Below are 14,623 nucleotides of genomic sequence, written 5' to 3' on the forward strand. Positions count from 1 at the left end.
TAAAAATAAACGTTGTAGCTTTTTTTCTTTATTCATAATAAATGAACAGGTAGCCTACTCACCCAAAACAGTTTATAGTGTCCTCGACGAAGTTTACGGTCTAAAATGCTAGACGGGCTAGGCTATCCTTTTACTTTCGATTCCGGAGTAAAGATAAGCGCATTCGCAAGCTCATCTAAAGGTGGACAGGTGGACATTCTATCTAGATGGTTAAAGTGGACATGTAACACACTGGATTATTATCATAATTTATAAGATTGGTTCCCACTCCATAAATCTTAAGAAGTGTTACACCGTCAAATAAACTGGCTTATAATAAATTAGCCTATCTAAAGTTACAATTTCAAACAAGTGTAGGCCCATCTGTAAATGGAATAGAAGATTTAGCCTATATAATTGTATTTTATTTGCTTATTTTATAAGGAATGCTTATTAATTGACAGACACAATGTTGTAAGCTGAAGTTAGCTGTGTGCCAATTTCCATGCGTTGTCCAGCCAGTTCAGTTTTTCCCAATTGCTAAAACACATTTTTTGAAACCTTACCCTCTGACACTTCTTGCAAAACTGAACAATCGCCTCAAAACAGTTTTATCTGTGCTGCTCAAAACCAAACACTGTCTTCAGATCATTCACAAAGCAGTCAAAAAAAGAAAACACTACTGAGTAATCATTACACACCACATTAAAAAAAATGGAAAACAGTGTTCAGGGAAGGGCATATAGATCCAGGAGAAATGTTCTTTGTCTACAATACAGTAAATGCATTTTGTATCTTTAAAAAAACAAAACAAATACAAAAAGGTGTGGATCAGTGGATTCAACATTTACTGCAAATCCAGTAAAAATCATTGAGTACGAGGGAGTAAAGTATTGATGGGGTTTGTGTTTACAGTTTTGAAAAGGGTGGAAGGTTTCAAAAAAATTGGCTTAGCAATTGTACGGTATACTGGAAAACGGTAAAAATACTAGAAAAGACACACATTTCAGTACTGTAAATGAGAAGTACATTACAGTTTATAGCCTAAACTGCACTCTAAATACTCTGATAGTTTCTGCCCATTGCTGATATGAACTATGCACTGTTCAGCAACCTGTTTGCACTCGGTTGTGTCACATCATTTGAAACAAGTGTGATCAATTTTGAGCTGTTGTGTTTACAGTTTTACACTGTTTACATACATTTTCAAAACTCTGTCTATTTTTCAAAACAATACACAAAACCCACAATTGCTCACACAAAATGCAAAATGCCTCAAATCTCCAGCAAAATGACACAACATTCAAAATGTCAAACACATCTCTAAAGCAAACATTCGCCTCACATTATAAACACTTTTGTCATAACATGACAGTTTTATATACATCATGTACTGTTGCTCAAAACCTAAAGCTCTTCTGTCTTGGGCTTCTATGTATATTTCCATACAAGAGTTAAAATCATCTACAGAGAGAAGTTGATATACATAGTAAACATGTAAGCAATATTGAAACCAAAATCATTTGGCCAAATAATTTGCTGTTGTGAATACATTATTTTATAGCCAACAAGAAAAAAGAAGCAAAATACAATGACCACCAGATGTACATGGAGTTTTGAAAAAGCTGATTTTGCCAAAGACAGAAATTACTGTATTTCCAAAGAAAAAGAAATTACTGACTATCAAATTACTTTGCTTTTTCCAAAGGAAATATATTACTCTGTGTGTGTGTGTGTGTGTGTGTGTGTGTTGGGGGGGCAGTTGGGCAAGTATTCATAGTATAGTGTAGAACAGTATAATATAGTATATCGTAGTGTAGTATAGTGTAGTGTATATAGTGGTAAGGCAGCAGTAACTCTGAAACAGCCTATCCCACTGGCCTCTTGCTGATAAGATGACATTATGTGATAGATCTGTCCACGGATCAGGCCCCCCAAAAAGACAAGGACAAAGACAAGCTTCACATCACACATTTACTAGAGCTAGTGGACACACATGACGTCACATTGTCGCGCTACAGGTCGGGAACGGCGAGTATATAGTAGGGTTGAGGTCAACCCTCTCGTCTTTCTCACAACGTCACACAGTTGTGACTGGGGCTCAAATCTAGCCTAAATATATATGTGTGTGTGTGTGTGCGTGTGTGTGTGTGTGAGTGTGTGTGTGTGTGTGTGTGTGTGTGTGTGTGTGTGTGAGTGAGTGTGTGAGTAAGAGTGTGTGTGTGCACGCGTGTGTGTGTGTGTGTGTGTGTGTGTGTGTGTGTGTGTGTAGTGTGTTAACGTGTGTCATTCTCACACATATTAAGCATGCTGTGCTGCATGGTTTCCATCGAACTCCAAGTCCTGATTAGATGTATGCCACTGTGACAGACCCGGGTTAGTATGCCAATGTGCTAGACCCAGGTTAGTGTCAGTTCAACATGCTGTTTAAACGGAGCTCATCACCTCTCTCAAACACCCAAAACAATTTAGTATTTAAAAAAAAAACAAAAAAAAAACTTGTCATTAAAAAAAACTTGAGTTATTAAGAAAATAGTCTCATTTGCTGATTAGTTACTTTTCCTCCATCATCTTCTTTTCATCCTCATCCTCCTCTTCCTCCTCTTGGGAGTCACACACACACACCTGTGTGGCCAGATACGCTCCGTCCTCGCCGTGGGAGTGTGTGTTTCTCTCTTCATCATGGCCACAGTCCTGATATGACAAAAGAATGGCTGCCGGGGTGTTGCCATGGTTTCGAATCTCTGCTGCTGGGACCTCACGGAACTTCACTGTGGCTACATCAGAATAATGACATCATCACACTCCAACTTTTTCACAAAAACAGCTTTTTTTATCAGTTACAGCACATTTAAATTAAATTCAAGTCATTTGTCAGACACTTTCACCCAGAGCACATTATAAGAGAGACACAATGCAAGCTAACGGCTAAATCAAGAAGAAGACATTGAAGGCAAATAAGGGAAGTGTTTCACACATGCTAGATAAGATGACTTGTAAACCAAGCAATCACAGAAGTAGATTCAAGTGTAGGTGAGATGGTAATCACACTGTCGTATTCACACATAAAGTCACACACACACACACACACCCAAGTGCAAGCCCCCAATCACAGACTCATTTGAACACATGTATAAGAGTGTGTTTGGATGCTCCTATATCATGCTATGATTTATTTCCTGATTGGACCCGATCCGGTCGGTCACCTCTGAGGAGGTTGTTGCGTTGGTGTTCTAGACCGCTGACACCCACACTCATCGCACTCACGGCGGACATCTGAGGAGGAGGACACACTGCCGGTCAGCTGCACACTCATCACACGCCACACACACACACACACACTCATCACACGCCACACACACTCATCACACTCACGGCGGACATCTGAGTAGGAGGACACACTGCCGGTCAGCTGCTGCACACTCATCCCAACACAGTGTGTTTCATTCCAGGGGGTGAGTTACCCAGCAGTACACACAGTCTAAACACACGCCACACACACACTCTAGGATACACACACTCTAATCACACACCACACACACACACTAGGGTACACACACTCTAAACACACGCTGCACACACACACACACACACACACTAGGGCAGTGGTTTTCAAAGTGGGGGCCGCGAGGGGGTGCCAGGGGGGCCTCAGCAAGTTGGAAGGAAAAATAAAAGCAACAAATAAATACATTTGAAAATTTTAAAATATACCTATTACTATGAGGGTTGTTATACAATGCCATTATAATAATTTGTCACATTATCTGAACATTATATTTTCCATGATTATGACTGGGAATAATAGTAGAGTGATAACTCTCATATAGCAAGCAGAAAGCCCCAAATGCAATTTTTACACACTGTATGCTCCATCGCGAAGTGCTTGTGGCTAAAATAATTATTAGGATTAGCTTAATGTATTTTTACATTTGCCGTAGTATTGTCGATGGGTTTAATAACACATCAAGGGGGTCCTTGGCCAGAACCTAGTGGTATTTGGGGGGCCTTGTCATGGAAAAGTTTGGGAACCCCTGCTCTAGGGTACACACACTCTAAACACATGCTGCACACACACACACACACACACTCTAGGGTACACACACTCTAAACACACGCCGCGCGCGCGCACACACACACACACACACACACACACACACACACACACACACACACACACACACACACACACACACACACACACACACACACACACACACACACACACACACACACACACACACACACTCTAATCCACTCCTGGGAACATAGACACAGTCTTTAAGTATGACTGCTTACAGTGTCCTGGCAGCTACAGATTAGTGGTGTGGATGCAGCTCTATGTTTAACCCTCTCCTGTATGTGTGTGTGTGTGTGAGTGCACTCCAGCTGCTTCTCCAGGGAGTGTCAAATGTGTATTATCCAGCTTTTGACCAGGTCCCCTCCTTGCTGTCCAGCTGCAAAGCCTCTTATCAGAGTACAGTCCGGAGGATCTCACTGTCACACACACACATACATACACACAGATGCACATACACACACATACACACACACACACACACACAGCCTAAGGGATATCACCGCCACATGACGATGATGATAGGACCACTGCCATCCTTATCTACTACTCTCTTTACACACACACACACACACACACACATATACACACACACACACACACCATCATTCAGACTAGACTCTGACTTAGACATACACATGAGTGTGTCTGATCTAGATTACCACAGATAGGAGTGTGTTTAATCACACACTAACTTGGCCACTGGCGGGTGTGTTAAATTGTTTGTATGAGTGGCATGTGTAATTGTGTATATAAATGCCATCTGTGGGTTAATGTATGTCTGTGTGTGTGTGTGTACCTGTTCCTGAGGACCCTCTCCTCCATACTGTCCAGTGTTTGAAGTCTGTGCTGCCCCCTGCTGGTCATCTGAGTCCTGGAGCAGCTCCCGCTCCAGCCTCTTCTCCAGCGCCCCCTGCAGGACACGTGGGGGAAGCACACCAGTGAGCACAGTGAAGTGTGACTGCTGCCTCAGGCCCCATCCACACGGAGACGCTTTTTGGGTTAAACGCACCGGTTTTGCTTCGTCTTGGCCGATCGTCCAAACGAATCCTGTAAACGCACTGCCCGAAACCGCACTTTTTTGAAACCTGGTTCCAGGGTGGAAAAATCTGAAACCGTAGCCCTTGTGAGTTCGTTTGGACGGCGAAACCGCATACCTGCCTATTGATGATGTCATCGCCACACCTCAGCTGCCCTGGACTTGACACTTATAGTATTGCCTAACAATACTAGTTTTCATACATGACATTACCTACGATTAGATTGGTGCTGCGCAGCACCAATCATGACTCATTCTCATGACTTCATGAGAAGATCATTATCATGATTTGGTGAACTGAACAGTGTTTTCCCTGTGTTTTCTTGATGCATTTCTAGCTATCGTCGGTGACGCGAGAGAACTAGTCAGAAGTTATTAGGGAAGTGCGGTGTACATTTAAATTAATTTGTGCGTAGTGCCGGTGTCATTCATTTATTTTACATGTCTTACAACATAAATAAATGCATTCATAGTCTAGTGAAGTCAGATATGAGCATACAAAGACGCGTAACTCATGTTAAGCCTATGGTAGATGCGCACTAAATGCGAATGCGCGATTTGATGCAGGCAAAAGTATCGACTGTTACTAACGAAGGTATTATAGCAATATTATAAATGTGGCAACAGAATAGCCTAACTTGGGTAGACCTAGCGTTTAGTAGCCTATGCATTTGCGGTGATAGCCAAAACTAATGTGAATCGCGGACTATCCTGCAACCAAAGAAAGTAAAGGAGATTATTTGTACCTGCGTTAGCTAAATAAAGGACAGGACTGCACCCTGCACAAACTGTAAAAATGAAGTTTATTAGTTTTACAGTTGACTTCAGTTGGCAGTTCACTATCAGTCCACACAAACAATTCTGGTTTCCTTGCACTAGCCATGTTCGTCCTAGCCTATTCTGTCTGTTTGTATAGCCTACAGCGCGCAAGCTTTGGTCAATTTCTGTAAGAGAAACAGTGCCACCTATAGGCCTAGGATATGAAGTAACATGTTGAGTTGTGTTGAGATGGATCCGTTTGGACGCAAATATTCTTGATACGGTTCCAGGGAAGACGGAGGAAAAAAAAGATTTGGACTAGCCCTCAGTCTAGCTGTCCTGGCGCACGTGATTTAGCCTTCATGTTTCATCTCAACTTTAACACATAAAAGTGCTCTGACGTGGTGAAACACAACTGAGGTACGGTGTACATTTTAGGACATCCTCAGCTGTCAGAGTCAGGTGTTAGACATCAGATAAAAGGACATCAGGTCTCAGGAAAAACACTGTCAAGTTTGAGACCTGACTCTGACAGCTGAGGAGGTCCTAAAATGTACACCGTACTGAGGGGCTGATCAATCTCTGTCATCTCTCAGTGATAGTAGGACGACACCAAAGATTCTATAGTTAACTCTTTATCAACCGTCTCTGACGACACAGACATGAGTGTGTGCACATGATCTCACCTTGATGACCCTTGACCTTTGTGGTGAGCCTGCCCGTGTGTGGGCGCCAGGTGACCTGTCTGACCCTTGTCCACTGAGCTGCTCCCGCTCCTTAAACAGGCTCTTCAGCTGGGGACACACGGGAGGCCTTTACACTCAACATACAGGTAAACACACACACACAGACACACACACACACACACACAGATACATACACACATACACATAAGCATACAAACACACACACACACACACTGCAAGGTGTTTTACTATACGGTAATTGTGATCCATCCCAATCCAACCCATAACCGACCTACCGCACTCAGTCACACACACACACACACACACACACACACACACACACACACACAACCCATCTCTGACCTGCTCAGTGACCAGTCTCCTCTGCTGGTCAGGGTCAGCAGGTGCCGCCATCTTCTCCCTCCTGCTCTCAGAGGGGGGGCCTCTCTCAGGTTTGTTCTGCACACAAAATATGAGTCAGATAGCTCTGAACATGAATCAGATAGCACTGAACATGAGTCAGATAGCACTGAACATGAGTCAGATAGCACAAAACATGAGTCAGATAGCACAAAACATGAGTCAGATAGCACTGAACATGAGTCAGATAGCACAGAACACAAAATATGAGTCAGATAGCACTGAACATGAGTCATATAGCACTAAACACAAAACATGAGTCAGATAGCACTGAACATGAGTCAGATAGCACTCAATATGAGTCAGATAGCACTGAACATGAGTCAGATAGCACTTTTTAATTAAAGGAATACATGGATAGTGTGCAATGCATTGTGGGATATCACCTGGAGGACCTCTTTCAGACTCCGCAGCTTTTGCACCGCCTGGTCTCTCTCCTGCTGGAGCTGTTCGGATCGCTTCCTAGTTTCTGTGGCCAGAGACAACACACACACACACACACACACACACGGGTGTGGTTAAGAATTATAAGTTTATATGTGTGTACCACATTGAGTTGAAATAGATAATTAATGTTTCCCCAGCCTCTCACCCTCCAGCTGGGCTCTTAGGGACTCCACCTCTCCAGCAGCCTCCTCACCACCCTCCTGCCCTCTCACACTGGACCTGCTTAACTCAGCAAGCTAGCCACTCACACACACACACACCCACGTATACACACACGCACATACACATGCACACACACGTGCACAAACATGAACACACACACAGAACATGACAGTCAAACACAAACTTCATTCCATTCTGTGTGTCGTCAGTGTGTGTAAGTGTGCGTGTCCTGCTGTGTATGATGATGTGTGTGTGTGAGAGTGTGTGTCCTGCTGTGTATGATGATGTGTGTGTGTGAGTGTGTGTGTCCTGCTGTGTATGATGATGATGTGTGTGTGAGTGTGTGTACCTGGTGCTGTAGTGCTGTGATGGTCCTCAGGGCCTCAACTCTCTCCGTCTCTCTCTGCCTCTCCACACTGCCCTGAGCACGTTCCCTGGACACAACATACAGAGACATACATAGCATACATAGCTCGGCACAGAATTACCACACACATACACACACACACACACAAACACACACACACACACAAACACACACAAACACACACACACACACACACATACACACACACACATACATACACACATACACGAAGGAACCTTCACATCACAGCCGAAGAGGGACATTCCTCGACAGTCCACAGTAACACACACCACATGTCAGACCAGGAGCTGTCTGACCGTAAAGCAGGAAGGGTGTTGACCTTACGCATTAGACCAGGAGGCACACAGACTCACACCATTACACGAAATTCAAACACAGATGATGCCTTCTACCTCACCACAGGGCAGTAGTGGTGCCACCCACCTCACCACAGGGCAGGAGAGGGCAGTAGTGATGCCATCCACTCCACCACGGGCCAGTAGTGGTGCCACCCACCTCACCACAGGGCAGGAGAGGGCAATAGTGGTGTAACCCACTTCACCACGGGGCAGGAGAGGGCAATAGTGGTGCCACCCACCTCACCACAGGGCAGTAGTGATGCCATCCACTCTACCACGGGGCAGAAGAGGGCAGGAGTGATGGGATTTTGGGGTTGTGTCTCCAACAGGGATTTAAACATTTTGAATGAAATCACTTTTCTGTCCAGGGCAGCATTAATCTGTCTGGGAAACTTGCCATGTCACGAACTTGAATGAACATCTAACACAGGGGATTGTGACTGGCGGTGTGGCTACAATGTGCGGGTGTGTATGTGTGTGTGTGTGTGGGGGGGGAGTAGTTCCCATTAAATAATCTGGGAGACATATAATCCCAGACCACAAAGATAACAACTAATGCTATTAAAGTTAAATTATTAAGCTATTAAAGTCCTAAAATACCGCCTCCTGTCCAGCAGAAAGTCATCTACAGTTCATGCTCCTATCTGAGGAACGAACGGGGAGAGGACAGTGAGGACAGACCAGTGTACCTGTCTTTAAGTTCCTGCTCCCTGTCTGCCAACTGCTGTCTCAGTCTCTCCAACTCACAGCTGTGCTGAGACGCCTGATAGAGAGAGAGAGAGAGAGAGAGAGAGAGATGAGATGAGAAAATGCTCTGTAATCAGCACATATGGAACAGTCTGATGACATGCACTGAGATGAGAGAGATGAGATGAGAAAATGCTCTGTAAATAGCACATATGGAACAGTCTGATGACTTTCCTGTCTTCAGCATCTTCATCATCATTAGAGTGTTCCTCTAACTTGCATAATAATAATAATAATAATAATAATAATAATAATAATAATAATAATAATAATAATAAGCTTTATTTGTATAGCACCTTTCATACACAGAATGCAGCTCAAAGTGCTTTACATTTGAAACATTTAACACACCTGACCTGTCCTCTCCTGAAATTGCCCCCACCCGTCCCCTCACGTGCCCCCCCACCCGTCCCCTCACGTGCCCCTCCACCCGTCCCCCCACCTGCCCCTCCACCCGTCCCCCCACGTGCCCCTCCACCCGTCCCCTCACCTGTCCTCTCACCTGTCCCCCCTCACCTGGCTCCTGGCCGACTGCAGCTCCTGCTGCTGCTCCTCTAGTGCTGAGTCTCGGAGGCGGAGCATGTCCCACACCTGCTCAAGCTCCACCCTCACCTGCGCCAGCTCACGATCCACCTGCTCCAGAGACACCTGCCCACACAACACACACACACACACACAAACATAACATACAATGCATACCTAAGACAAAACACACACAACAATTATGCAACACACACCTGAGACAACATACACCAGAGCACACAACACTCACAACTACAACATGCAACACTCTTAAGACCTGCACACACAGCACACCTGCACACACAACACACCTGCACACACAACACACCTGCACACACAGCACACCTGCACACACAACACACCTGCACACACAACACACCTGCACACACAGCACACCTGCACACACAACACACCTGCACACACAGCACACCTGCACACACAACACACCTGCACACACAGCACACCTGCACACACAACACACCTGCACACACAGCACACCTGTATGGCCACACACCTGACTGTCTGTATGCTCCTGCCGCTCCCTCTGACTCCTGAGTCTCTCGTTCTTCAGCTGCTGTTTGAGCGTCTCCACCTCGGCCCTCAGCTGGGCGTCAGCATGGCTCTGGTCAGCATGGCTCTGGTCAGCATGGCTCTAGTCAGCACAGACAGACATTCAGTTCCACCTACCCACCTTATACACCTACCCACTTACCCACCTTACTCACTTACCCACTTACCCACCTTACACACCTACCCACTTACCCACTTACCCACTTACCCACCTACCCACTTACCCACCTACCCAACCCACCTACCCACTTACCCACTTACCCACCTTATACACCTACCCACTTACCCACCTTACTCACTTACCCACTTACCCACCTTACACACCTACCCACTTACCCACTTACCCACCTACCCACTTACCCACCTACCCACTTACCCACCTACCCACTTACCCACCTACCCACTTACCCACTTACCCACCTTACACACCTACCCACTTACCCACTTACCCACCTACCCACTTACCCACCTACCCACCATACACACCTACCCACTTACCCACTTACCCACCTACCCACTTACCCACTTACCCACTTACCCACTTACCCACCTTACACACCTTACACACCTATTGTAAACATGCTAATTACCAACCATTTTGTTCGAAAATTCTAAAACAACAATGTTTTTTAATACTTCAAAATAACATTTGCTAAATGAACCTTACATTTTTCAGTAGCCAAAGGTGTGTAGATTTGAACAAAATCTAGTTTGGTTCTTACCAGGGGCTTTTACTGCCTGAAATATCTGATTCTGTTTACCACGCTCGGAGTTTAGTGCTGGGCTGGTGGGTGCTTATTCCCAACCTTTCTCACGGCACATCAACGGTTAGCCAGAGAATTCTCGTCAGCAATTCAAAATTCCACTGGAGCTCCAAGCGGATTTGTACACGCAGCCTTACAACACTGTTTACAGCTCTTCGAGTCACGATAAAATGTCATTTTTGGTACATAGCTAATTTAGATCAACTTATGGTGTGGGTGCTTGCGTTTCTTTAGGAATCCGCCGTCTTGGTTTGTATAGAAATTAATATTAAGTGACACATACACTTAAGAGGTTGGACATACGTGACGGTTGGTAATATGTGATGTTCCGATACCCACTTACCCACCTACCCACTTACCCACCTACACACTTACCCACTTACCCACCTACCCACTTATCCACCCTACCCACCTACCCACTTATCCACTTACCCACTTACCCACCTACCCACTTATCCACCCTACCCACCTACCCACTTATCCACTTACCAACTTACCCACCCTACCCACCTACCCACTTACCCACCTACACACTTACCCACCTTACCCACTTACCCACCTACCCACTTGCCCACCTACCCACTTATTCACTTACCCACTTACCCACCTACACACTTACCCACCTTACCCACTTACCCACCTACCCACTTATCCACCCTACCCACCTACCCACTTATCCACTTACCCACTTACCCACCTACCCACTTATCCACCCTACCCACCTACCCACTTATCCACTTACCAACTTACCCACTTACCCACCCTACCCACCTACCCACTTACCCACCTACCCACTTACCCACCTACCCACTTACCCACCTACACACTTACCCACCTTACCCACTTACCCACTTGCCCACCTACCCACCTACCCACTTATCCACTTACCCACTTACCCACTTACCCACCTACACACTTACCCACCCTAGATGCAGGACATGAGGATTATTACTGACTGTTATAATATGAAAAGCTTCATGTCTGACCTTGAGTTTCTCCATGGCATCTTCAACTTGAGCTTTCTGCTTGAGGAGATGGCTAACATCATCTCTTACAGGGAAAATGGACAGTTAGGTAAGTAGCAGGAACAACTCATTTATTCATTTATCCATTCCTTTAACCATCCATTCATCCATCCATTCCTTTACCCATCCATTCATCCATCCATTCCTTTACCCATCCATCCATTCCTTTAATTGTCCATCCATTCCTTTACTCATCCATTCATTCCTTTATTCCTTTACCCATCCATTCTTCTATCCATTCATCCACTCTTTCTTTTATTCCTCTCGTCCTCCCACTCACTTGCTTCTCTGCAGCTCGGTCTGAAGGGTCCTGACAGACTGTGACATTCCAGTGGCCTCCTCCCTCAGCTGAAACATACAGAAAACACAGCAGGGGTCACAGAGGTCACTCATCCTGAGTGTGGGGCACATCTCATCAGCAATCATCATGCACCAGACATTCAGGGAGAAGTTCTTAAATATGGACATCCAGTCGCCACTATGTAAAACTAGGAAGCCTGACCATTTGTCTGTATTAGGGTTTGTATGCATAACCCTAAATTGCTCTGGTTCTGGTATTCATTAGAAAGCTGCAGTGAAGTATTGCATCTGTGTGATAGGGTGGCTGACTGGTCACATGACAGCTGAGAGGAGGAGCTCACTTTGCAGGCCTCCTGCTCGTGCTCCCTCTGCGCTTCCTCCAGCTTTGCCTGCGTGAGGCGGAGCTTCATGGCCACCTCCTCCCACCTCCCATTCCAGTGGGTGGCCTGCCTCTTCAGCTCCTCCCTCTCCACAGAAAACCCTGCCTCCTGCCTCTTCAGCTCCTCCTTCTCCTTAGATAACCCAGCCTTCAGCCGCTGCCTCTCCTCCATCTGCCTCTGTAGCTCCGCCTCTCTCACTGAGGCCTGTTCCTCCAGACCTTGGCAACAGGCCTCAAGCTCCTCCTTCTTCTGCTGCAAGGCATCCTGGGATTCACTGCAGGGGAAAACAACGTGACCAATCAGAGAAGACTACTTTCACCTACTGTTTCTCAGCCAAAAAGGCTGCTTTGCAAAGCTAAAAGGTCTTCCATGACCCCTTCTGACCCCTCTCACCTGAGAGTTAGGAGCCTGTCCCTCAGCTCCTTCATGACCTCCAGGTGTTCCTCTACCGTGACCTCCTGACCCTGACAGTGGACAGAGCTCATAAGCTCCTCCTTCTCTCCAATCAGCTGTGTGCGCTCAGCCTCCAGAGCCGCGATCTGATTGGTGTGGATGACCTTCTCCGCCTCCAGGTGATGCAGCTGGCTCAAGGTGACCTCCAATCTCTGTCTCGCCGTCTCAAGGTCAGAGGTCAACTTCTCACTCAGCTGTAGAAACAGTTGAACTGTGTATCGTAACACCCCCAATTATCACCACTTTTGTTCGGAAATTCTAAAACAACGATGATTTTTAGCACTTTAAAATAACATTTGCTAAATGAACCTTACATTTTTCAGTAGCCATAGGTATGTAGATTTGAACAAAATATGGTTTGGTTCTTAACGGGAGCATTTACTGCCTGAAATATCCGATTTTGTTTACCACGCTCGGAGTTATAGTGCTGGCTTGATGGGTCGCCTATTTACGCCGTTTCAACGGCACATGAATGGTTAGACCGAGAATTCTCGTCATGAAATTAAAATTCCACTGGAGCTCCAAGCGGATGTGTACACGGAGCCTTACAACACTGTTTACAGCTCTTCGAGTCACGGTAAAATTTCATTTTTGGTACATAGCTAATTTAGATACACCTATGGTGTGGGTGCTTGCGTTTCTTTAGGAATCCGCCGTCTTGGTTTGTATAGAAATGGATATTAAGTGACACATACACGCAAGACAGCGGAAATACGGGACCGACGGTAATAGGGGGAGTTCCGATAAGTGGGTATCAGGGAGGAACAGACTTGGAAAGAGTTCATATTAATACTCATTCCATACGCACAATGCTATGAATTCACCTCACTTAAATTTGCTTGTGTGATACTTTAGAGCATGGGCACACATCAGTTTTACTGATACTAATGCCTGCCTGTGATTGGCTAACAACAGCAGTGTTCTCTGAAGGCAGTCGTGTGATTGGCTGAGACCTGTCTGGCTGCAGTGATGTGATTGGCTGAGACCTGTCTGGTTGTAGTGGTTTGATTGGCTGAGACCTGTCTGGCTGTAGTGGTTTGATTGGCTGAGACCTGTCTGGCTGTAGTGGTGTGATTGGCTGAGACCTGTCTGGCTGTGTGGACTTCGTCCTCCATGAGCAGGCGTTGGCGCTGGTGTTGGCTGGCGTGCGTCTTGGCCTGGGCGAGCTCCGTGTGGAGCTCACACACCTGGTCTGTGAAGCCCTCGCGGCCCCTCTCTGCCCGCTCCAGCTGCAGCTGTAGGCCCTGCGCCCGCTGGTGTAGCTCCGCCTTCTCCTGAGGGGTAGGATCACCACGAGGAGCATCAGACTGCGTCTCCTATAAACCAGCTCCTATAGATAGTTACACAGCTAATACACAGCATGCATACAACATACAGTGGGCCTGAAGATATCCTTGGATTATATGTAAGGATCCTGTGCATGTGTGAAGCATGACTCATTCTTCTGTCACAAGCACTGATGCAATACATTCATCAGAATCAGGCATGTTCAATGGCATACTGAATAAAAATGTCTGTATTTAAACACAGATTTTGCAGATGACAAAGAGTTACCTGCACTAGGCGGCA

At 45.8% G+C, this 14,623-nt stretch overlaps 1 protein-coding gene across 1 annotated transcript in view; it reads right to left on the bottom strand.

The window, feature by feature from the left end:
• Nucleotides 1-1,956: 1,956 nt before the first annotated feature.
• The window catches only part of LOC143138404 (uncharacterized), a 19,538-nt gene continuing 6,871 nt past the window's right edge, over nucleotides 1,957-14,623 (bottom strand). The window contains exons 10-26 of the mRNA XM_076298880.1: nucleotides 14,140-14,328; nucleotides 12,995-13,248; nucleotides 12,563-12,875; nucleotides 12,202-12,269; nucleotides 11,883-11,946; nucleotides 10,077-10,214; nucleotides 9,557-9,688; nucleotides 8,983-9,056; nucleotides 7,917-8,001; nucleotides 7,551-7,641; nucleotides 7,345-7,427; nucleotides 6,902-6,997; nucleotides 6,539-6,646; nucleotides 4,854-4,967; nucleotides 3,186-3,255; nucleotides 2,605-2,756; nucleotides 1,957-1,962 (exon numbers count right to left, since the gene is read on the bottom strand). Coding sequence (XP_076154995.1) covers nucleotides 1,957-1,962; nucleotides 2,605-2,756; nucleotides 3,186-3,255; nucleotides 4,854-4,967; nucleotides 6,539-6,646; nucleotides 6,902-6,997; nucleotides 7,345-7,427; nucleotides 7,551-7,641; nucleotides 7,917-8,001; nucleotides 8,983-9,056; nucleotides 9,557-9,688; nucleotides 10,077-10,214; nucleotides 11,883-11,946; nucleotides 12,202-12,269; nucleotides 12,563-12,875; nucleotides 12,995-13,248; nucleotides 14,140-14,328 — 2,037 coding nt within the window. The remainder of the gene's footprint in view (nucleotides 1,963-2,604; nucleotides 2,757-3,185; nucleotides 3,256-4,853; nucleotides 4,968-6,538; nucleotides 6,647-6,901; nucleotides 6,998-7,344; nucleotides 7,428-7,550; nucleotides 7,642-7,916; nucleotides 8,002-8,982; nucleotides 9,057-9,556; nucleotides 9,689-10,076; nucleotides 10,215-11,882; nucleotides 11,947-12,201; nucleotides 12,270-12,562; nucleotides 12,876-12,994; nucleotides 13,249-14,139; nucleotides 14,329-14,623) is intronic.

This window comes from Alosa pseudoharengus, unplaced genomic scaffold (assembly GCF_046254945.1).
Source record: "Alosa pseudoharengus isolate Yale_2024_CS ecotype anadromous, Long Island Sound unplaced genomic scaffold, YU_APseudo_1.1 YU_APseudo_1.1_scf_10, whole genome shotgun sequence".
NCBI classification, from domain to species: domain Eukaryota; kingdom Metazoa; phylum Chordata; class Actinopteri; order Clupeiformes; family Clupeidae; genus Alosa; species Alosa pseudoharengus.